The sequence below is a fragment of the Trichechus manatus genome, unplaced genomic scaffold, assembly GCF_000243295.1.
Source record: "Trichechus manatus latirostris isolate Lorelei unplaced genomic scaffold, TriManLat1.0 scaffold00021, whole genome shotgun sequence".
Taxonomy (NCBI): domain Eukaryota; kingdom Metazoa; phylum Chordata; class Mammalia; order Sirenia; family Trichechidae; genus Trichechus; species Trichechus manatus.
Window position 1 is genome coordinate 958,205 of NW_004443957.1, and position 25,708 is coordinate 983,912.

At 37.4% G+C, this 25,708-nt stretch overlaps 1 protein-coding gene across 1 annotated transcript in view; it reads right to left on the reverse strand.

Moving 5' to 3' along the window:
- The window catches only part of RYR2 (ryanodine receptor 2), a 529,910-nt gene that overhangs the window by 21,178 nt on the left and 483,024 nt on the right, over positions 1–25,708 (reverse strand). The window contains exons 90-99 of the mRNA XM_023728152.1: positions 23,403–23,484; positions 19,388–20,685; positions 18,500–18,567; positions 16,723–16,870; positions 13,826–13,912; positions 12,980–13,198; positions 11,349–11,479; positions 9,366–9,408; positions 5,125–5,258; positions 2,154–2,214 (exon numbers count right to left, since the gene is read on the reverse strand). Coding sequence (XP_023583920.1) covers positions 2,154–2,214; positions 5,125–5,258; positions 9,366–9,408; positions 11,349–11,479; positions 12,980–13,198; positions 13,826–13,912; positions 16,723–16,870; positions 18,500–18,567; positions 19,388–20,685; positions 23,403–23,484 — 2,271 coding nt within the window. The remainder of the gene's footprint in view (positions 1–2,153; positions 2,215–5,124; positions 5,259–9,365; positions 9,409–11,348; positions 11,480–12,979; positions 13,199–13,825; positions 13,913–16,722; positions 16,871–18,499; positions 18,568–19,387; positions 20,686–23,402; positions 23,485–25,708) is intronic.

A 25,708-nucleotide genomic window follows, 5' to 3' on the forward strand; every position in this document is an offset into this window, starting at 1 on the left:
GAATAAGGAGATACCAATTTTGGGAAGGGGTAGAAATCTTCGTTTTAACTATATCTTTAATGGAGAACAAAAAGAAGACAGAGGGGGCTTAGGTGGTACAAGAGATTTCATGGGCACTGTGGGGCTGAAGCTAGATACAAAGAGCAAGAAAAGAAAATAGCACTGAAAAAAGACATGGAGATAAGACTGTGCAGAGCATGCTGGGAATGAGAGTTTGGTTTTGGGTAAAAGGTTCATGTTTTGGAAAAAAAGGCCAGATAAGTACAGTGGGGTAGGTTGCAGGGGGCCTTGAAACCAAGTTAAAGGACATAGGGTACATTTCAGGGAAGTTTCTTGACCATCTGCTAAGCGTTGGTCGTTGATCCATATTTACACATACAATCTCTCATTTTATCCTAGCAACACCCCTGATTTGCAGGTATGTGTAGCCTCGATTTATAAATGAGAAAAATGAGATCACCCAAGTTAAGCAACTGACTAAAAGTCTCACATTTTTAAGTGGCAGAGTCATTACATTAGATGACTACTGGACAAGTCCAAGGGTGAGGGTATGAGAGCCATAACTAGCAGCAAAATTGGGAAGAGTAGAACGGAGAATTACAAAGGACAGAAAGAGGAACAAGATTAGGTAAATGATCACATGTAAGTACTGGAGGGAGAAAGAAAAGGAGTACAAGCCAGTACTTTGAGCTTAAGTAACAAGAAGAATAAAAACACTGACAGAAAGAGAAAGTTGTGGGCAGGAGACTGGCTTTGGAGGTTGAGTGGCTACTTGAATGGAACACACCAACGCTGCAAGATACCATATTACCAATTTAAGGTTCTAAAAGACATTTATTTACAAGGCTTCATTTTGAGCTCTTAGGAGAGTTGTCAAAGATATCCAGATTGGGAGGCAAAGGTGAGGGGTGGATAAAGGAGAATTTGAGGGATGTCACAGGCTTTTAAATGGGAGAATGGAACTAATGTTCAACTATAAAGGTCTCGTGAAGAATGTGCTTCTTAGGTCAAGTAGATACATGATACTAAATGGGCAGCTTCTGTCCGGAGGGGAGATGAGAAGGCAGAGAGGGTCAGGAGCTGGTTGAATGGACACAGGAAATAAGGGGTGGAAAGGAGGAGTGTGCTATCACAGTATAAGGAGAGCAATTAGGGTCATATAACAATGTATGTATAAATTTTTGTATGAGAGACTAACTCGACTTGTAAACTTTCACTTAAAGCACAACTAAAAAAAAAAAAGAAAAAAGAAGTCAGTGCTAAGATTATAGCATGAAACTTTAAGAGTAAATGAGATGTCCACAGGAGAAAGCAGAGCAGCAGGAACAGCAGACATTAAGGTTAAGCTTCCGGGTGTCTTCATATGTTCATATTCTGAGGGAGGTGTGGGGAGGGCCAGAGAACAATGAAACAGAAAGCAGAGTATGGGCTGAGATCAGACAGACACGTTTGTAGACGACCTATTCAGCAGAGTTTCATGTTTGTCTCCAGGAACTTACCATAGCCAGCCAACGGGAGCACCAAAACAACTGATAGTAACAATTATTTAAACTGAAAATTCTAAGAATCCAAAATGTCAAGCTATTGAGCAGGCCAGGGTAGCAAAATGTGATTACCTGCCCTGACAGCTGGTGGCTTTTAGTAATATGAGATTTTTTTGCATTAAATTTGGATATATACCCTATGTTTAGTTGCCAATGATTCTCTGATAAAAGAAGGATCTATCAAGAAGAAGAATACAACAATTTAACATACTTAAATTTGAGCGTGGGTGGGAATTTAAATTGATCACAATTAGTGTTTTGCTTCTTTATTTTTTCCTTCACTGAGAACCTTTTTAACATCTATAAAACTCTGAAGTATGCCATCCCCAATGAAAACCTAAATGAACATACACATAAATTTTCATCTCAGTTTCTTTTGCTTGGGAAATATATATTTCTATTTTCATCTTTCAAACACTGAAGAAGATAGAATAAGAGAAGGGCTGATTAATTATATTTTTCTGTGGATGTTTCTCGGATATGATCTTCATTACATGAATTGGTATTTGAGAAACTTTCTTAAACAAGTGTCTTTACATCTGCAGAAGAACGCCAACAGATTCATCTAATCAGAGTGCGATTTATTTTTCAGTAATGAAGTAGGCTTACATTGTCAGTGAAAACAACTCCTAGTTTCCACATCTGATACTTCACATCAATAGAGTTCAGTCTGGAATGACAAAAAAAGAAGAATTTGCAGATACGTACATTAGTCAAAGACTCACAGGCTTAGAAGAGCCTACCAGCATTCCCTCTCATGGGACAGGATGGGGTACCATCTTAGGATCTGAGTCCTATCCCAGGCATCATAGCTTCCTTCAACAATTTATTCCAGGATTTTGTGATGGTTGCTTGGCAAAATCTTGGAAAACAGAACGCCACCACCTTCTGTTATTTAAGAATAGTCTTTTTTTACCTTTTCTTTTCCTAAATTAAATTTAAGCTAAACTCACCTTACATACGGTTATTTACTCCTGGAAACAGTACAAAATTAACCACCAGGACCCCTGGATTTTTTAAGAAATAATGTTGCCTGAGCTATAACTAATGCATTTTATTACTAAAGGTGCTTTTAAAAAAAGTGTCATGAATATTTACAATAGGTTTCAACACAAAATAGTTTTTCTTACACAAAAAAAAGATGGAAAAAGAATAAACGATGGGAAAATTTGTTCATGTGAGAGTATGATTATTTTCCATTAAAGCAATCTAAAACCAAATAAAGGTTTATTATCAGGATGTCTGAATCTCCCATGGTAGTTTATTCATGACTTTTAAAAATCTTGTTCTTATTAGTTATTTTCATCCCTATCATATGTTGAATGACAAGTTTGCTACTAACTACTTTAAGCAGCGTTTCCTTTTCGTAGTCTGTTTTGCTTCCTGATCAATAGTGGCCGCAGTGACTGACATCAGCCAATCAGGGCCTGGGATTTCCCTTGGCCACAGGGATTGGGTCCGGGGTAAACTATAAGCCAGAGCTGAGGAATTTTGCTCCATGATTTTGAGATGTGACCTGCCTCCTACCCCATAAAGACACAACTGAAGATAAATGCAGCCCTTTGGCTGCCAGAGGTTATTCTACCCTCAGGACCTAAACTAACCATCTATTCAAATGTGCACATACCAAGCACTATCTAAGTGTTTGACTGGTAAATAAATACATGTAGAAATACATAAATGAGTCATACTCATAAATAAATGGTCACATGAATATTCACAGGGCAACTAGGTAATATCTTAAAATTTGGCATTTCTAAATGCTTTAGTAAAGGGATATGACCTGTAAATCTTTTTCCCAGTAATGTACATCACTTACATTTAGCTTTATTCTTCTTATTTTAATACCTATATTTAAAGGCCATTGATGAATTATCCACATCAATTTCATGGTATTTTGCAGGGGGTCAAATTTATAAACATTTGGTATGTAAGTCAGTGGAAAATGGCACCAATTTAAAGCTATTTATTCATATTAAAAATAAAACAGTCCTTCGATATCTTCAGATTTATTTTCTAGAGTCACAAATACAACCATGGAAAATGAATAATTCAGTAAATGATTTAATTTTACATTGCTTATCAGGGATCTGAAAATGTTAGTGGGAAGCTTGGTTCCACTCACACCACAGTCCTCCTGATACACAATATTCTAAATAACGGCCTTGGTTCCTAAAGACTGTCAATCTGTGGTTGGTTCCTCTTACCTACAGTGACATGGTCTTTGGGTACTACATTTGTTTCTTAAAGTACCCGAATAATATTTTGTATGTAAGTTCAGTTTCTGTCATATATTTACTTACCTAACTACCTTTCAACTGGCTTCACAGTATTTTTTAAGGATTCAAGTAGCTCTAACAAGTTTTTAGACAGATAAAAAGCATATGACCAACGAGATAGGTCACCCAAAATATTTTCTAAAGATAGCTACAATATTTACCTAAGAAAAAATAATACTGATCTACAGAACCATAAGTATATGTTTTCAAAGTAATCATCACATAGCTAATTGATTGAGAGCATAAATACACAGATAAGACTGACATGTTTTTAAGGGAAGGAAACTATTACATTTCTTCTAAAATTGCTACATGGCTACAATAAGAAATCACAGTTTTGAAAGTTAGTATACTTCAGGTTTATTCCAGAATTTCAGTTGACCAAATTTTACACATATATATGTATGTATGTATATATGTATGTATCTGTGTGTATATGTATCTATCTATCTATCTATATATACTATCGCCCTGGTGGTGAAATAGTTAAGCGTTCAGCTGCTAACCAAAAGGTCAGCAGTTCAAATCCACCAGCCACTCCTTGGAAACCCTATGGAGGCAGTTCTATTCTGTCTTATAGGGTCGCTGTTAGTCAGAACTGATTTGACAGCAATGGGTGTATATATATATGTATATGTAAAATACATACTAAACATATATGGGTGTGTGTATATTCATTCAGTCTTAAGGTAAATTTGTTTCAACTGATTATATCTTTCTAGTTATATCATAACATATTCTATTCAACCCAAGCACTATATTAACAGTGCCTCATTTTAAAATATGGTAGTGTAGCAGCCTCTGGCACACTAAGTCTTCACTGTTCAAATAAAATATAGTAATGATGATAAAAGAATATGAAACTTTGAACATCTTTAATAAAAGAGCTACACAGTTTCTTTTTCTAAAACACAGGAGAATTAATTTCTTTTCGAACAGGCAATACCATAAAACATAGTCACATAGTGTACCATTACATATGTCTTACTTTAACTTACATCTCATACATGGCTAGAAATGGCAAATTTAATTAAGAGAATGAATCTTCTTTATTTTCTCTTGATTTAGGTAAATAATGAAAAAGGAACCTTCAAAAATGAATGAAAATAACTCGATCAATCCATAGCTCAAATACCAAGAACTGGGAAAATAGACTTTATATACATTTTCTGTTTCCCTCCTCTGTCTACTTCTCTGACACTAAAGAAAAACAAAACCAGTACACTAGCAAGTTCAGAAATATGTCATTTTTTTTCTCCTTTCAACTTAAACTTGTAGGATAGAGCAGAAATAACACTCACACAGCCGATAAGGAACTGTCTTTCTTTGGCTTCTTCTTTTCTCTGGCATCGCTGAAATCCAGAGCTGCTTTGTCCATGCCTAATAATTCGCTGATTCTATCTCGGCCATAGAACCCTCCGTATTTATCCATAACCTGAGAGGCAGGGGAAAAAAAAATTTTTTTTACTGGCTTCAAGCAATAAATAACATTATCTATGTATCTGGATACAAACATCTAAATATTTTTATTAGTTACTATATATGTGTCATGTTTGGAAGTTCATTTAAAAATCCAGTTTGTGGTTCACCTTCTGTGATCACACTGCTTGAGGTCTAAACAAATTTGTAGCATTTTAAATCATGTCTATCCGAGAAACAAGATTTCTAATTCAAAAGAGAGAGTGTCTTAGTTTTCTAGGGTTGCCAAAACAAAATACTACAAGTGTTTTGTGGATTTATCGTCTCATAGTTTTGGAGGCTATAAGTTTCAATCAGGGCATGAGCTCTAGGGGAGAGTCTTTCCTTAGCCCCTAGATCTGATGCCTCAGGCATTTCTTGGCGTTCCTTGGCTTGTAGACAGTTCCTTACATGATCTCTCTCCCCTGTGTGTATCTCTCCCTGTCTGTTTTCCCTTTTTATAAAACACCATTCAGAAGGGATTAGGTTTAGGACCCACCCTACTCCATATGACCCCATTAAAATAACAAAAGAAAACCTCTATTTCCAAATAGGGTACCTAAATATCATAAGTACAGGGGTTAGGACTTTCATATATCTTTTGGGGGGACACAATTCAATTCATAACAGGGAGTCACGTGAAATGATGAAAGTAAAAGCTTAAAAAATGGAAGGAAATGGGAAAGAAAGTAACCTCTACCAAATCCATACTTGGTGCCAGGAATTATGCTAAGAACTTTCAAATCCTTTATCTCATGTGACTGTCACAATATATAAGTTTCATGTTATTATTATCACATTTTGTAGATAAAGAGATTATGTCTTAGAAGGCGTAACATGCCCAAGTTTGTTAAACTTGGCAAGAGGTAGGGTCAGAATAATCCAGGTAATGTCTGACTTCATAGCCGTTTATCTTCTCCATAGACCACTGCCACCAGGCTTGGACATTACAATAGTGGCATCCCCTCCATGATCTGGATTTCAATCACTGGTGGTTCAGTGGTAGAATTCTTGCCTTCCATGTGGGAGATGCAAGTTCAATTCCTGGCCAACGCATCTCATGTACAGCCACCATCCATCTATCAGTGGAGGCTAGCATGTTACTATGATGCTGAACAGGTTTCAGTGGAGCTTCCAAACTAAGATAGATTAGGAAGAAAGGCCTGGTGATCTACCTCTGAAAATCAGGCAATAAAAATCCTGTGGATCACAATGGTCCAATCCAAAACAGATCATGGGAATGGCACAGAACCAGGCAATGTTTCCTTCCATTGTGCATGGGGCCACCGTACATCGGGGGCTGACTTAAGGGCAGCTAACAACAACAACAACAATAGCATATCCCCTCTGCTTCCTTGCCCCTTGCTCCATCTTTGCTGTGTCACACTTGCTTGGCTTTGCCCATTGCTCACGCACTTAGATCAGGGCCTTAGATGTGGGCTCACAGTGCATGGTGGGCTCGGCCAAAACCAATTATCTTGAGCTCAATACATCAAATTCTGTGATATATCTACCCTTGGCCTAAAGTTCATGTATCACAACAATTCCACCAAACAACAAAAAATGGGGAAAGAGGAAAAGTAATGAAAGAAAAGCAAGAGGAGAAATACAGGTAGTCCCCAACTTACAATGGGGTTCCATTTCAATGACTCCATGTAAGTCAGTTCTGATATACATTGAATGCCTAATTTTATTTTTAGTTTTCATTATTATTGCTTTTATTATCAGTATCTTTATAAATCTGATCTTTATTTGTCTTTGAGGGTTGAAAACATTACATGTAAACTTACAGATATATTTTAATACATATATACAGGCATATTATTAACGATAATATGTACAAAAAAACCTCAAAAACGTATGTTTCTAAGTGTGGTTCATCATAACTCAAATACATTGTAAGTCAGGGACTACCTGTAATTGATAGCAAAAGGGAAAAGAGGAGTAGGAAAACAAGATGAATACAGGAGAAACAGGGAAAATACAAAAAGAGGAGGAAGAAGGAGGGAAATGTCATAGTAAAACAAGTAGAGGGAATGAAGAAAAGACAAAAGAAAAATGGCTGGAAAGAACAGGTAACAGGTATACAGGATTAGTAGAAATAAAAAAATGGCTTTTTCTGAAGTATACGACAGGAATATTAAAACATCAAAGAGTCATGGTAGTTAAAAAGGATACGAACATACATTATCTAGGTTAATTAAAATGATTGGTTTTGCATTACTCTCACAGCCCTAAATACGGGCTGTTCTGATCTGAGTAGGAATTCTCCATGTATTTTCACCCCATTCCCTGGAAAACAAATTGGGTACTGTAGAAGAAAAGCCATGAAGAGTCTTAGTGGCTGTTATGGGTTGAACTGTGTCTCACAAACAGATACGTTGAAGCCCTAACCCCTAGTGCCTGTGAATGTGACAGTATTTGGAAATAGGGTATTTCATTAGTTAAGAACTAAACATGAGGTCATACTGGAGCAGGGTGGGCCTTAATCCAATATGACTGATATTCTTACAAGAAGAGGAGGCAGACAGAGACCTGCAGGGAGAACGTCAAGTGAAGATCCCTAGACAGACACAGAGGATAAAGTCATGTGAAGGCACAGAGATTGGAGTGATGCTGCCTCAAGCCAAGGAAGGCCTGGGGCTACCACAAGCTGGAAGAGAGGAGAGAGGATCTTCCCCTAGAGCTTTCCGAGAGAGCATGGTCCTGCCGACTGCCGACACCCTGAATCCAGACTTCTCGCCTCGAGAATTGTGAGAAGAAATTTCTGTTGTTTTAAGCCATCCATTTTGTGATACTTTGCTATGGCTGCCTTAGGAAATGAATACAGCTGCCATTACATTTATTTATTCGACTATAAATGTACAGTTTCCTTCAAAACACTCTTGCTTTAATAATTTAGAAACTTCCTCTTCATACTCTTAAATAATTAAGAATGAAGTGTTTAAATTATCTATTTAAAATTATTTAAAAAATTATTATTTGAAAGCTTCTGCCTAATTTAGATGTGTTCATGCATCAAAATCTCAAAGAGACAAGAAAGTTGCAGCAAAATAAAAATCAACAAATCCACTGCTCTTTTCATCTCAAATGTCTTGCTATAAGGAAAAAGATGTCAGTGTGCTTAATAGTGTAGTTTATATTCTTGGAGCAGGCTCCACATCTCCTCTTAGACCTGTAACAAATAGGCTGTAGGCTGCCAGGGGCCAACTACCTTTTGAGTAACCTGGTGGAATCAAAGGGAGAAAGGCCACTCCGCAGGCATTTCTGGCCATTTACTCTGAATTTATACTTGAGCCAGAACTCATTATGAATGGCAAGGTGAACTGAGTAAGTTTGGTAATTAGAGCCATTCAAGAAATAAGTAAAGAGCCAAAAAAATAATTATTATTGTATTTTATACTGCACGAGCACTGTCATATACATTATCTTATTATAGAAAAGAAATTTCATTCAAGAGAAATAAAAATCCTGCATGGTAGGCAGGGCAGACATGATCATTTGGACCACACTGATAGATACAAGCTCTCAAAATCAGAACTGTAGTGAGCACCATAGCCTAGAGCTGAGCTCTATTTTAGTGTTCTTGTTACTACTCTCTGCAGTAATGCAGTCAGCATCAAAAGAAGAAAACTGTATAAAAAAAACTTTAAAGTTATATAAATAAAATTTAGTCTTTTGTTGTCATCCAACAACTTCACTTCTTATGTACACAAGGATCCCAGCCCTAGTTATTCACAGGTGTCTTATCAGAAAATAGCCTTCAGTCAACTTAGGTTTCCTAACAATTTCAAAAGAACATTCTCCCTAATTCTTGTTAATGCTGTGGACTGAGTGCTGCTTAGTCACCTGACTCCCAGGGTGGGGTGGTTGAAGCACCGCCTGTTTATTTTAAAGCTTCACAGTAAGATTGCTTATGTGCTATTTTTGGAATTCATATTCGATTGCCATTTTAAAACGACATTAGCAGGCACAGAAAGTGCACTTCAATATCCCATTCTACATACATATCACATCAAGTTCAAAATGAAAAATTACACTTTAGGAAAAACTACAGAATTAATTCCTTCTAAGGAACAATTACCTTTCTTTTAACAAATTTGTCCCAGTAGTTGTTGGGAAATGACCTAAAAGAAATAAAAGCATAGAAGTAAAATAGTCTCATTTTTACAAAAATGATAAATAATAACACATTTCTGAGAATTTACAAAATACATAAAAATAATATACAAATTTATATCCTACCGTTCTATCTTATCCTATAGTTTTTGTATATCATGAGTATATGAAATATTATTTCAAATATGAATGCATACATATACACACAGGTAAATCACAAACAAAGACTATGGGCTAATTTTTTAATGAGGAAGAATATGAGCATATTTATTACTACGCAGTATTTTTGTATTTCTTATTTTAGTTATAATCTATCTATACATTTCTTTGTTAACTGCCTTAAAATTAACGTATTAGAAATCTATCATTGCTTTTCTAGTCATCCTCAAATAAACTTTTGGCATGGCACCATATCACACTAACAACAGGGACAGATTTTATTAGATTTAGTGGTAATGGGTGTTGTTGTTGTTAAGTGCCATGGAGTCGATTCCAACTCCTAACAACCCCATGTGACAGAGCAGAACTGCCTCCATAGGTTTTCCTAGGCTGTAATATTTATGGAAGCAAATTGCCACTTCTTTCTTCCCCAGAGTTGCTTAACCACTGCACCACCGGGCCTTCTTATTGTAATGGGTAGAGTTGCTAAAAAAAAAATCGAGCATTTAATCATTTATAGTATATAAATTACATCAGTTCCATTTGAAAACTCAGAACCTATTAGAATTGATAACTTTTCAAGAACAAGCAAAACTAATCACAGTAAAGAGAAGACATTTCACTTTTTCTATTTTTTAAACATAAAAAGTGTATTTTCTTGTATTAATTTTTTAAATTGTACTTTAGATGAAGGTTTACAGGACAAATTAGCTTCTCACTAAACAGTACACATACTGTTTTGTGACACTGGTTAACAACCCCACAACATGTCAACATGCTCCCTTCTTGACCATGGGTTCCCTATTACCAGCTTTCCTGTCCCCTCCTGCCTTCTAATCCCTGACCCCAGGCTCGTGTGCCCCTTCAGTCTCATTTTGTTTTATGGGCCTGTCTAATCTTTGGCTGAAGGGTGAACCTCAGTAGTGACTTCATCACTGGGCCAAAAGGGTGTCCAGGGGCCGTACTCTCAGGGTTTCTCCAGTCTGTCAGGCCAGTAAATCTGGTCGTTTTTTGTGAGTTAGAATTTTGTTCTACATTTTTCTCCAGCTCTGTCCGGAACCCTCTATTGTAATCCCTGTCAGAGCCATCGGTGGTGGTAGCTGGAAACCATCTAGTTGTACTGGACTCAGTCTGGTGGAGGCTGTGGTAGTAACACATTTCACACTTGAGTAGTTATCACTAATACTTTTTTATGGTGGAAAATTATACATTTGTGATGGGTTTATACCTGGAACAGCAGCTAGTAGTTTGGACCTTTATCTTACAAGGCCAAACGAGTGGAGAGAGGAAAAGTATTTTTTTTTTTTTCTTGTCTTATATTTTACATGACATTCTACTTAGCTAGTTTTATACTAGGCTATTTGAGGTTTATGACTCAGATACATTAAAAGTGTGAAATTCAATAGTTTTGCTTTTAATGCTATAACTCTTTCCTTAATGAATAATTTTTGCTTCCTATGTGCTTCTGGATGAGAGAACCCCTTGCTGCAGGTTACATACCTCCAACCACACACTTCCCTGAGCACTGAGTAATGGATGTTAAGTTCTATCAGTGCTGTGGAAATGGACTCAAAGCCATTTTTGATTAAGGAATGCAGAGCACAGTGGGCAAAAATTGATGGCATCCATTAGAAGGCTGAGGTGCTCAGTCTTTTGATTTTCTTGGCTGAATATATAACTATTATTCGCCTCTGCTAAACTTGTGACAAATCTGCAGGAAATTGAGCAAAGTATTTTTATGTCTTGAAATTTTTGAGCACAGAAATATCTCATATAATTCTTTACTCACTGTGTGTTGATTACGAGTCTATCCCACTGGCCTTTAATATCATCTTCTGAAGGCTGTTCTGTAATATAAAGCCCATCAAATTCCAATTTTCGTGCTACTTCCTTTTCTCGCTTAAAAATAACCAATGGGACCTACGTTTGAAAAATAAACATGTTAAAATTAGTTTAGGTTCATTGACATCTCCTGTGGTTACTATATTTATAAACAACTTCTGGGAAGAAGTATTTCCCACTTACTTCGAAGAAGGTAAAAAGGGAGTGACAATCAATCAACTCTATTTAAACAGAAGGAAGCATCAGCAGATTTTAAAAAAAAACAGAAGATAGATTATATATGTATATGTTTTTAAACATAGGAATTCATAGATAATTGTACTAATGATATCATTTCTAAATACCAAAGAGAAGGAGATGATTATGCAAAATCATGTTTTTCTTTTGCATACATATATATACATATACATATTCAACATGAATAAATGTAATAAAATATAGAAATTTTAATTATCTTCAAAATTCATACTACTAAAAGATGCAGAGTTTTATTTGAGAAATCTCTTTAATAATTCCATGCTCAGCATGCCCACATGCTATTTTGAGATAAATTTTAATTTCAACATCAGCTAAAATCTTTGTCGGTTTGCCAAATGTCTCCAGATCATATTGATTCTCTTCTCATATGAACAGAATTTATAAAAGACACAGATACAATAAAGATGTAGATATTCTGGAAGTATCCAACAATACTTCCCCCATGAAACAAGGGAAGAAAAGGGAAGAAGAGGAGTTTCTGCAGATACTTTTACATTCCAGTCTTTTATCCTCGGCCCTGGTTTTTCCAAACAATTTTGGAAGCTTCACAAGCAGAGGCAGAGGATAGTAAGATAAAGGAGTTACAGTGAAAAATTGTCTTTCTTGAAAAGACAGAGAGGCTTGCAAGGGTAATGGAGCTTCCAGGGAGACCATCCTGAGTTCTATTCACCAAATGATATGTTCCCTTACCAGGGCTCTAGGTAGAGTTCAGTCACAGAGCTGCATTATTTTCTGGGTGAACTGTGACAAAATGTAAAGCATTTCTGCCAAAGATGGTAGTAGATATGTAGTCAATAACAGAACAATCAAAATGACTTATAAGTTCCATATGATGCATTTCTATAAGCACTAGTACACTGGACCATTGCTATGGGACATTGTGGATGGATGAGATGTGGGGTCAAGTTAGAGATGAAACTGTCCATTATGTAAATGACTATCAGTATGTGAAAGAAAGCTACAGTAGAAACAGTCCAAGGCTACATTCCCTTCACAGGGCTGCGGCCAAGGACTGGTCAATATGGGAATATAAATGCTAAGCTTCCTTGGCCCAACCCAAGAGAACTCTGAAGGTGCATCCGCCTTCAAGGCTGGGCCTGTGCCTACACCCTGCTGTGTTTACACCATAGACCAACTTTTCCCTCTGCCCCATCCTTAGTCCTTTCCTTGCCCCACAGGTGTTGATTCAAAGAACACTCCCTAGTAGACTTTGCACACTCTAATTCCCATTTCAGATCTGCTCCCTGGGAAGTCCAACCTGCAAAAGATGTGCACACACACACCGACACACACAGGTACCTTGGTGCCTTACTATCTTACTTTCAAGCAGTAGTATCCAATGATGCAGAAGAAAGAAATGACCGTGTGGAGAATAGCTAAAATGCGCAGCGTGGGCTCCATGTAGCCACTGCTCTCCTCCAGGACATAGTGAACAGCAATGATTCTCTGGGAGCCACTGTCCAGGTTGCTCACTTTGGCATTTTCACCAGAACTTCGAGGGTGCAGCTCCTTTCCTTCAACCACAGAAGAGGTGGAGACCTAGTTCAAACCATTTAAATTATAGTCAGTTCACTGGATTTAAGATGTCGTAAACAAAAAACAATGGAAATAAAGCTTTTTCAGCAAATAGTTTATGAAGTTGCATATGAAACGACTGAATAATGAAAGGACTAAAAGCAAAGGCTAAAAAGACGGCTTTTCAAAACCCAAAAGAAAATAATGAACACACTTGAACTCTTCTGAATTCATTCTAAACCAACCCAGAGTTATGAGGATTCCAACACAGGCAGAGAAAAATTAGATGGTTAAGGTGGCTTCTCTGTTATCCAAAGAATTCAATGGAATAGAGGTATGTCACACCCAAATATAAGAACAAATGAGATACTCAGTCACATCAGGCAAGAATACTGTGGGTAAACCCTCTGCCAAATTAAGCACTCTTCATTTGAGCCATTTCTCCCATTTCCTGCATTTCTTCCGATGAACAAATCTATCCCAACTTAGTTGATAATCAGTGATGTATTTGAGCCCAGCTTCTCTCTTCCACCAAAATGAATTTTAGAATAGGTTTAGATGTGTTAACTAGTATGTCTGTGAAATCTCTAAATTCAATTCAGTCTATTTACAGCATTACACTGATTATTAAAAACATTAAGATGTACGTACCTTATAAAAGAGCAAGATGAAATTGATTGCAAATGCGACAAATAAGGCTAACATTCTCATGTTGTAAAAGTTGCGAGCAAAATAGTTCTGAAGGTGAAAAAAATTATTACAAGGTCACTGAATCAAGAGACTTGAATTTTGCAGACAATTAATGCATTCATTCATGCACTCAAAAATACTTATTGAGCTCCTAGTATGCATCATGCACCCTTCTGGGTGCTGTAGACAGTACAGAGCAGAGAAGACCAACATTTCTGCCACCAGTAAGGAGACAAATAATAAAGAGGCACACACACAAATATAAAACATAATTTCAGGGAACGCTAAATGCTATAAAGAAAAATACATCAGGTTAAGGGCATGGGGAGTGCCAGGAAAGGTTTATCTCTGTAAGTGACATGTGAGTAGAAGCCTGAATGCTGTAGGGGAGTGAGCCAAGCAAACGTACAGGGGAAGAGTGTTCCAGAAAGGGGGAATCAAGGGTAAAGGTCCTGAGTTTAGAATGACGTTGGTGTGTGTGAGGAAGAGTAAGAAGGAAACAAAGTGAGAAGAGAACAGTGGTAATGAATGAGGTCTCGGAGTTGAGCAGGGGTTAGGATTTTGCAGGCCTCTGATAGAATTTTGTGTTGAATAATATAGTGCAGTGGTTAAGAGTATGGACTTAAATCCTGCCCCCACCACTCACTTACACTTACTACCCCTGCAACCTTGGACAAATCATCCTATCCCTTTTCTGGCATCACTTTTCTCATCTGCAAAGTGGGGATAACAACAGAATCAACCTCGTAAGGTTGCTGAGAGGATTCAATGAGTTAATATAGAAAAAGGCCCTCGAACAGTACATGGCACATAGAAGATGTCAGTTATTAATCTTATTATAATTGGAATTATTTTATTCTTGGTGTGATGAGAAGCTACTGGACGATTCTGAAGAAGGCACGATGCAATCAGATTCGTGATTTGGAAAGGTTACTCTGGCTACTTTGTGGAAAATAGATAGTAGGGGGCAAGAGTGGAAGTGAGGAGACCAGTTGTAAGTTATTACAGGAGTGCAGGAGGAGATGATGGTGAGGACAGTGTGGCGTGGACTGGGGTTGCGGTTGTCGAGATGGTGAGCAGTGGGCTGATTCTGGATATACTTTGAAGGCAGAGATGAGAAGAGTTATTGTTGGATTGTATTTGAGTGGGAAAAGGAGGACTCAAAGACGCCAACTCCTGGATTTTTGGCTTAAGCAACTATGTAAATGGTTAGTGCCATTTATTGAGCTGGAAAAGCAAAAACAAAACCCAAAAACCTGAAGGAGAAGTTGGTTTAAGGAAATAAGCTATAGAGGGAAGTTAAGTATTTTGTTTTAAAAATGTTAAGTGTGAGGTGTCTATAAGATATCCAAGTAGATACGTCAAGTGCTTTATCATCATGAGGCCATATTAGAATGATAGCGTGTCTCATTTTTCCCCTCTCTGATGTGATCTCCCCAGCATCCTGCCTTTACTGTCACAGCTCATTGGACCAAGGGTGGCTCCCAACCGCAAATTGGGTCAGTCACACTGGGTCCATCACACTGGTTCTTCAGGGAAGGTGGAACTGGGTTAGAGACTGAGTTAGTTAGCCTGGTGATCTAAGCTGGGAAGTCACAAAGACTTGGGGGCAGGGGACCGGTGGTGCCCTGACGTAGTCATGATTAGACTTCTGCATGCAAACCGATCTACAGTGAAAGTCAGTTTGCAACGAGACTCAGGAATATGGAGGAGGTGAGCCCTGAGATGCAGAGACGGAAGCAAAACCTCAATTACTTGGTTTAACAGCTTCTAGTTAAACACATCCCTCGGGTATTCACCATATCCACTATTGGAGGGTATTGCAGAGCCCATCCAACCTCATGTCCTACCATCTATAATACAGCTACATCTGTAGCTGTGGCAATCATCACTACATATGAAATTAATCACTATCCACAGTTATCTAGAAAGCATTTATGTTCAGTGTACTTTCTATTAAAGAAATAGGGAAAATATGATACAGTTTAAGAAAACATATTTAAAATCATTAATTAAAATATTTTTGCACATATTATATAAAACTTGTAGTATATATTTATACATAAGCAGTCAGAATATATAATTAGTGAGGGCAATCCATTTCCCTGATAGGTGAAGTTCTATGATAAATCTAGTTTCTTAATTGTCTGGTTTTTATTTCTCAAGGGCTGTAAAGCACTAAATATGACTTTGCCTTTCAGAGGTTTTTGTGAGCAGTGTTCTTAATGTCTAGGTCTAAATTATTGGTCACTACCTCTTGTAGGTTTATTCTCTACACTCATCTTCTATCCTCTTTATTTAAAAACATATATCTGTGTGTATGTATGTATATATATTTATGTATTGTAACGAGCCCTAGTAGCACAGTGGTTAAGCGCTCAGCTGCCAACCAAAAGGTTGGTAGTTTGAACTCACCAGCTGCTCCACAGGAGGAAGATGTGGCAGTCTGCTTCCATAAAGATTACAGTCTTGGAAACCCTATAGGGCAGTTCTACTCTGTCCTATAGGGTCACTATGGGTTGGAATCAACTTGATGGCAACAGGCTTTTTTTCTTTTTTGTAAATATGTGTTATTGGATTGTACTTAAAAGGTACACACACACAGACACACACACACACACACATGACTTTCAAACAAGATTTTTAAGAATTATTCACTGTGGGATGTAAATAGAGTAGAGAATTATACTTCTTTCTTTATTTCCATACATAAATACGCATTTCACTAATTTGGGGAGCACTTCTGCAAAATGTAGAGGACATGACATAAAGAACTACTTTTCTCTCTCCATTTGTTCTTTTTTTAAATTATGGTCTCACTATGTATCGGTAACAATATTCATTCTAAGACAACTTACTAGAAGCTTCTGTTGATATGCTGTGATTTTCTTCCAGAATGCTGACTCTGGAACTTCTGGCTCTCCATATCTATGTGTGTGAAGCTGCCTCAGCTTTTGTTTACCCTTGTCTTCTTTGGCTTTTTCTTCTTTTTCTCCGTCTTCTCCCCTGTGAAAACGAATGAATGAAATAGAAGGCATCAAGAAACTAAAGAGCTAAACATGTTTTGTGCAAAAAATACACAAATGAACAAATATTTCAGATCACAGTATTCTTTTTTTTGAAAACTAATTTCATTTCCAATGAATTACAATATTCAGAATGTTAGAATTAGGAGTGGGGTCTCCTGCTGATCCTAGCTCCCTGTAGATGGGTAATTCTGAGAAGTTCAAATCCAGAGGGCACTTTACAGGCTTCAAGAGTGTTTATATCTATAAATGGCTGATTCCCCTCCAATTGTGCAATAAAAAATATTTAATTGAAAAGAGAATAACTTAATGAAGAATTTATTTTGCTGTGACTTTCCAACATGCTTTATTTTTAAATTATAATTGTAATGTTCAATCTGAAACACAGAATAGCCAGTAAGATTTAATAGCAGAGGCATATGCACTTAGATGGTCACGTGTATAAAGAATGTCAGTATATCAATTTTGCAGAAAGTAATGGAATTAGAAGCACTGAAATTTAGTATCTAAAAACCTTCTAGGTGCAAAATACCAAACCTTCATGAAAGTATAGTTACATCCATAAATACGTGTAAACGTGTATTCATGTTGTAAAAACCCACCTTAACTTTAATCCATAGGCAGTAGAACTAACATTCTTTCTAACACTGGAAAAAGAAATGTCATTGAAACGCCTGTTCTGCCCTGTTACATATGTGGACGCTTACTATTATAGTCATTTATGTAGTCATTTTCGTAATTGATCCAATAGTGCAAGATCTATGACTATGAACACTGCTTACTATAGAGAACAGACAATGAAAATAGACCAAAGAAAGTGACAGAAGAGAGGAGAAAAACATAAAATGCTACATGGGAACAGTGGCACTAGAGGCACTTAAAAATTTATTTTTTTCCGAATTTTTAATATTGTGCATATAAAACTATATAAATGTGAAAAAAGATGTAGGATTCCTTTTTATGATGGAATTATAGGTACACATTTTCACTGCCTTAGATCCAGCTCTTTACTTCTTATTTTTGCTGTTAGAATTGTGTTCCCCAACACCGGAAGCATTTGTGAAAAGGAAAATTCCTGGGTCCCACACTCAACCCGCTGAATCCCAATCCCTGGGGTGGGGCCCATGAGTCTGTGTTTTTAACAGACTCCCCAGGCCATTTTTACGCATGTAGCTCGACAAGGATTCTATGCAATGGCACCTGGAATGTTTCCTCCCCACCTTTTTAAAAGGATAGCAATACAAGCATGGTTTAAAGATAGAACTGTGGCCATCTCATCTTGTGGACAGCATTACATGGACTCACTGGAGTCTTTTCTGCTGAGAGAGAAACACACAAAGGAACCCTTCATGAACCAAGGAGAAAGCGGTGGCAGGGGCAGCTGGGGTGTGGACACTTATCCCTGTAGTGAAGTGAGGCCGCTGCACTGCACTCCTCGCAGTCAAAGCCTCTCCAGGGACACGCGGGATTTTGTCATGAGGCTCCTGAGCAGTGCTGAGGGTTTCAGCAGTGTACAAAGCATGAGATTCTCCACTATAGCCCCCAAAGGGAGAGTACAAGAAAAGGAGACTTCTTGAAACAAAGCAAAGCATACAGAAACCATACATACTCGGCTTTCTCAGGTTCAGATTTGGTTTCTTCTTTTTCTTCCTTTTCTTCTTCTTTTACCTTCTGTTCCTTGAATGAGTCAAAAGGGAAAAGAAAAGCAAGATTACACATCACCTCTGAATGAGTTTAGCGACAGGTAACCACGTCCCAAACCATAACCCGCCAATGACACCCTCATGCCTATATGGAGATAAAACTTCCACGCATGCCTTTCATTCTTCTGGTGCAAACATCTGCCCCTTCTCCTCCACACTTCCCTACCACACCGGCAGTACATACACACTTTCTGAGTCCTTTCCACTTTCTTTCCTCACTTCAGAAATACCCTCCTTTAATTGTCCACCTACTCAACTCTCATTCATCTTTCAAGGCCAACTTAATGTCTCACCTCTTAAGTCTCATTTAACTACTCTAAACCATATGATGTTTACATTTTCTCAACACACGCAACCCCTATTGTTGATGTGTATCCTATTTAACACTTAATAATTTTCTATTTTGTCATATGTTGGTTCTATCTCTCTAGTAAACTGTATAAGGCAACCTGAAAGCAGTGACCACATCTTATATTTCTTTTAATTCTCTATGATACCCACTGGTGTCAGACCCATGGTAAGTACTCATGAAATATTGTGGATGGAATGATGGTTCAATTGACTAATCTCATCAGGGGGGACACTTGAGCTTAATTCTTAACAGTTTAAGGTAATTTAATAATTGGTAAAGAATCTTTAAAAGGCTCTCTTTGTCTACCAAAAAGTCTTTTCTCTTTGGAAATTTAAGTCATATATTTAACACCACTCTGGCAATAGCATGAAATCTGATCTGAAGTCCATCTATTGTACCCACCTGAAGTTCAGAGAGCCACTGTGAACTAGGAAAAAATTACCTGAAATTTTTCTTGCACCTCAGGGATGGGCACTGGGTTGCTCATTAGGTCACTAAGGCCAGCATTTGGGTTATGAGGAATAAGTTTGTACTGTCCTCCTTCTCTCTTCAGATCCAAGCCAAATATGTCCGAAAGAAGGTCACTTTCCTCTGCCAGTTCCTTTAAGTCTGTCAGGTCTTCAGAGGGCAGGGCAACTTCCACAGATTTCCTCTCTCCATCCTCTCCATCTCCTCTCACCTCATCCTGAGTGGGGTCTGGCATATTGGCTAAGAGTTCTGCAACTTTGATCTTTTTAGCACCTTCTACTAGGCTTCCTCCCAGCAGCAGGCTACAAACGATGCGGAAAAAGCCTCTGAAAACACTGGCTACAAAGTGCAAGAGGCTCAAAAAAATACTCCAATAGGATGAAAAGAAGGCCGTGATCATGTCCTTCATGGTCATCTTCTTCACTTTCTTCATCTGTTTCTTCAGGCTTTTCAAGCTGAGCGTTCTCATAAGGGTCAAGATATTATACCTGAGGGCAAACAGGGCCGACTTGACCGTCAGAACAGAAAAGAAACCCATTCTTGGCTCCTGCTCTTCGGGCTTCTCTTTCTCACTTTCTTCTTTATTTGTGGACCTCTCATTCAAGTCTGATTCTGAGATCTGAGCTGCCAGCTGCATTTCAAATATGGTGTCCTCACAAAAGTTCACAAAAAGTTCCATCTTCTCTTTTTCTCCTCCTTCGTTGACCACGTCAAATATGAACTGCCTTTTGGATTCTTTGACCTGCGGCTTCTCCCACTGGGTCCGACTAGATTCACTGATTTCAAAATAAACCCTCTCAATGCGTTTAGCACTTCCCATGATCTCAATGCGGCCCAGAAAGGGCTGGAAATAATTCAGCACACTCTCTGCTAATTCAAGGAAAGTTTGCAATCGGGTATCGTTGGGCATGTGCTCTGAAAGATTTGTCAGGAGGACGGCAACGTTGAAGCCGATGTCCTTTGCAGGTTCATGGAACCGTTTTACAAACTCCTCATAGTCCAGGGTTTCATTTTCATCTGTCTCTGCGCAGGACAAAAGAAACTCCGTTTCTGATTGTGTGTAGTGCTTATGGCTCTCCATTGCTTTATGGAAGTCCCTCTTGGAAATGACTCCCTTGCCATCAGGGTCATATTCTTTAAATGTATCAGAAGATGTCAAATCCTTTAGTTTTAAGAACATGTCAAAAAATTTGAGAATCATCTCTACGTTGTTGGACGATTCCACAAGCATATCAACCATCTGTTTGCCTATCGTTCCGTTGACAACATTACCTGGTGGCAAAGCAATTGCACGTGTTCAAAATGAACTTTCTTAACAAAAGCAGTGTTTACAGCAAAAATAGCAATATAGTTATAACATCTGCAACAAGGATAGCTCCATGGTTATCTTTCAATGTATGAAGTCTCAGGAAAGGCAGGATAACTACAGTTTAAAAAGTGATTACAGAAACTAGTCTATAGGACAAATAGTCTTCTTGAACCACTTGAACCACTGCCTCATCTACCCTGAGATCAGAACATCTAGACGGTGCCCAGCTACCACTAATGACTATTCTAATCAGGGCCACAATAGATGGACCCTGAAACAATAGGAGAAAAATGTGGAACAGAAACTTACATTTCTAAAATAAATAAATAAGCAGAACTACTGGACGGGTTGAGGCTGGAGGACTCTGTGAGACTATTGCCCTGAGACATTCTTCAAACCTTTAACCAAAACTAACCCTAAGTTCACCTTGTAGGTAAATAACAACTGGCTGAAAAAATAATGAATATCACCTGTAATTACTGTGGTCCTTTAAAAAAATCACCTATATGAGGCCAGTCAACTATTACTTCAAAACAAAAATGAGAACGTAAGGGGTCAGGGAAACTACATTAATGGAAACAGAACAACCAGAACAGAAATAATAAGAATGTTCAGTCAATATGAAGAATGTAACCAATGTCACTGGATAACTTATGTAGAAATTGTTGAATGGAAACGTAAACTACTTTGTAAACCTTCACCAAAAACACAATAAAGAATTATTTTTGAAAAGCGACTATAACAACACATGCAAAATCTCATTTACAAAGTGATTACATTAACACATAAAACAATATTTGAACAAATGCTGACATTTTCCTCAAATCCATCAATGAAACAATGTGTTACAGGATAATAAAAAGGTGGTAAAGAGCCACTAAACTGAAATTCACCCTCATATCATAATAAAAAAGAACACTGGAACAGTCCTTTATAGTTGAAAAATCACTATTCATAATCACTAATTTGATGTTCATATGTGTATAAGGCAAATACCTTTTATTAATTCTGATTTTAACAAATGAGGAAACTGAGGCTTAGGAAGGCTAAATGTGACGTGATTATTAAGGGTTAGCGCCAAGACTTCAAGCCAGATCTTCCAATGGATAGTGAATGACATGCTCTTTCTAATTTACAATGGAAAGCATCTCCCTACATTTCTTCATGGTCCAGGGTGTTTACATTTAGAAAATGTCATATTACTGATGAGCTTGAAAAATTACATATATCCTAAATTACAGAATCGTTCTTTTATTTCTTGAACAGAATGTGCTATATAACATAAAGAAAGACAACAGAAGAAAGGTGCATTGAGGAACGGTCTGAAGAATCTATCTGTGAGTCAGCAAACACAGTGGATAAGAGTGTGGGCTCTGGAGCACATGGGTGGGTTTCAATCCAGGCTCTGCTGCATACTAGCTAAGCAACCCTGGGAAGACTCCTTAACCTCTGTGTACCTCAGTTTCCCCCTCTGCACAATGGAGATAATGACACTATCAAACCCATACACTTATTATTAAAATTAAATGAATACTTAACATAGTAGCGGGTACATTATAAGAGGTTAGTTTTAAGTTTTTGTTGTTGCTGTTGTTATTATTACTATTGTTGGATTTGAATTGATTGAATATTAGTCCTATTATAAAACTTGAATTGGGATCATGGTAAATAGATCTTGGGCTTAGAGGGTATAAAGTGGCTGCTGCTGCTGCTGTTAACTACAGATTTTAAGCAAATGTTGCATCTTTGAAGTCCTAGACACGGCGTAGCAACTGCTTCAGATAAGCAAGTGGAATTAACAAGCAATACATGACAGCCTAAGAAATAGGTAGAGAGAGAGAAAATAGACTTTTCAAAAAAAGGACAAGTATCAAAATAGCAAAAATTTCTTGGTTGCTTTGGTGAGATTTACATGATCACACTGAATTCTCACATCAATCCTTTTATCTAGCTTTTATCATTATCTCCATTTCACAGAGGAGGGAAATGAAAAACGGAGACACAACTTGTCCAAAAGTCACACTGCAAGGAAGTGGGAAAGCCAGGATTTGAACGCTGGAGGCTGATCTAGGAGCCCAAACACTTAAACTTACTGCGTGATAAAGACAAGAAATACAATTGCAAAGACAAACAATTTGGCAAAAAAAAAAAAGAGAATAAAGACAGAAGGAGGCATGCTGTGGGGAGGGCGAGCCTTCCACTGGCCATTGCCTGGTGGGTCTAGGCTCTCTCAGCAATGCTCTCCTCTGGGACTTTAAGAACCCCTGAGAGTTGCAAGATGTGATCTCAAAAGCAGCAATTTACACAGCTGGAATTTATCCAAATATCTGCCATCCACACCAATTAAAAATACATACGTACATACAAACGTACATAAGCGCTTCTTTATATATCACCCATCTGAATAGCTTACTCTTTAGCATACCACTATGAAATGAAAAGTGTTACTACAAAGTATTACTGTTTTCATTTGGTAGTGATATACTGAGATAGATATGCAGGATTTCCTTTAAAAAAAACCTAGTGAAAAGAGTAATAAAGCCAGAAATTAATTCACAGGAGCTGCCACTTCCCAGTGTTGTTATTTTATTCGCTGCAGCATGCTGACTTCGTAAGCAAGCACATAGTGATCCTCAAAATAAAAGGATAAATGCAAGTTGTAAATACAAATCGAAACTACCTTCTAACATGGACAGCAACATGACCACCATGTCCTTCTGAAGATCCATTAATTCTTTTAATAGCTCAATTTGACTGGAATCCTGAAAATATTAACATATTGCATTTGAGATAATCTTAGAAAACTATGCAGAAAGAATAACATTCTTTTTCTCACATAAAGAGTGCTGCTGTACCAATAGTATTACATCACTAAAGGAAAGCCAAGCCTAAGTAGGTAGTTTATTAAAGATACATTTCAGAATTAAAGAGTACCTACAACTGATGTCAAATCACGTTCATTAAAGTATCTGTAAGGACAGCTCACACATGTAACAAGAATACGGAAGAATTAAAGCAGGGCTGGGGTCTTCAAATGGAGGCAACACTTGGGAGCTTCTACTCATTTGTCATTTTTCTTTTACTTGAATAGTCTGCACTTTTTTCTTCTTTTTACCGTATTACATATTGCTACTATATCTTATGTAAAAATGAACTTATTCTAGAAAAATAAGGCATATAAATAATATATGAGCTAGATTTGTATTAATAAATCTAAACTAAAAACGTACCACAAATCTAACAAAACATACACAAGTATAACCTATACTAATATTGACACTACTAATATTGGTACTGGATTGACACAGTGACTGCAACAGTGGGCTAAAGCATAACAACGATTGTGAGGATGGCGCAGGACCAGGCAGTGTTTGTCTGTGCCATACATGGGGTCACTGTGACTTGGAACCGACTCCATGGCACCTAACAACAACAACAACAAATATTGTACAGTGTATCTTATTTACCAATTTCATTGAGTTCTCCAATATTTCTCTTGTTAAATTTTTCTGTTTTTTTGCTTTTGATTTTTTTCACCATGAAAAAAAAATTCTTTCTGCATAAGACATTTGTATCTAAACATCACTACACTTCGGCCCAATACCTCGCAATACGCAACATACTTATTTCTACATAACAACCTTCCATATTGTCAACTTTTCTTTTTATTTTAATCCACCCTTTTTTCTTTCTAGGTTTTTAGAAATTATGCAAGTATCATTTCACTCAACTAGATATTGTTACATATGAAGCTAAATTTCTACAAAGCTGAAAGAGCAAAACTTTTTCTTTCCAAATGGGTGACACCTTACCCCAGTCTACAAATCACATCAACAACTGCCAGGTAGCACCAGATGTTAAAATGATCAAAATACATCAGAATGAGAACTGTCTTGTGAGTGTACAAATTGGGTTCATGTTGGTTTTCTTTACTTACTAAAATGTCATTTGTGACTAGTGAAAGAACTATGGGATTTCCATATTTGCCTTAAGTCACCAATAACCTGATATATTTCTACGCGTAGGGCAGGCAGCAGGTTGGATTCTACTGATTATGCCATAGACGAAATGTGGTTCAGGGAAGTGAGGGGATGGCCCCTGCTCAGGGGACAAGTAAATGCATATGTGGGGACTGGACTATAAGTCTTCTGAGTTCAATTCTAGCATCTATCTCCCACCTGACCACCTGGCAGTCCTGACAGATATGTCTCAGGACGCACAATCAAAATTCAATGCAAGATTTACATTAAGAATTTTTCTAGTCATGTATATCTTACTTTTAAATGAAATAAATACAGCAGTAAGAAAACAGTAGGCTCTTTTCAGCATGCACTCCCCAATTAATATAAAAACATTGTGAAAAATGTGTTTGCTTATCCTTATAGCTATTTTTTTTTCTCTTTGACTTTCACAAAGTTAAATTTCCTGTTAACGAGTGAATGTCATCTACTGAGAACAACTACTTGTTTACAACCCTATAAGATAATTGTTTCCCTTTAACAAGCCCAGTGGTAATAGGTTACAAGTTCTTTTTCAATTATCTGTAGGGAGGAGGAAAATTCCAGTGAGCAATTTTCAGGAAATGGGTCTTTGAAGGATTGTGAAATGTATATTTGGGGACTATACTATTTCATTTCTCCATTATATTCAATTGCTCAATAGCCTTTTGTTCTCCAATTTGAATAATGGCTCCCATCTATTCTCAGCTTCCATAAGGTTCTTTTATTTCATATATATACATATATATAATGTAGAGTAAAAGATGTATAAAGAAGTGATCTAAAAAGATAATGTTCAAACATAAAAACCCATTGCCATAGAGTTGTTTCCGACTCACAGCGACCCTATAGGACAGAGTAGAACCTCCCCAGAGGGTTTCCAAAGAGTAGCTGGTGGATTTTGAACTGCTGACCTTTTGGTTAGCAGCCGTAGCTCTTAACCACTGCGCCACCAGGGCTCCTCAAACATAAGAAACCCTCTTTAATT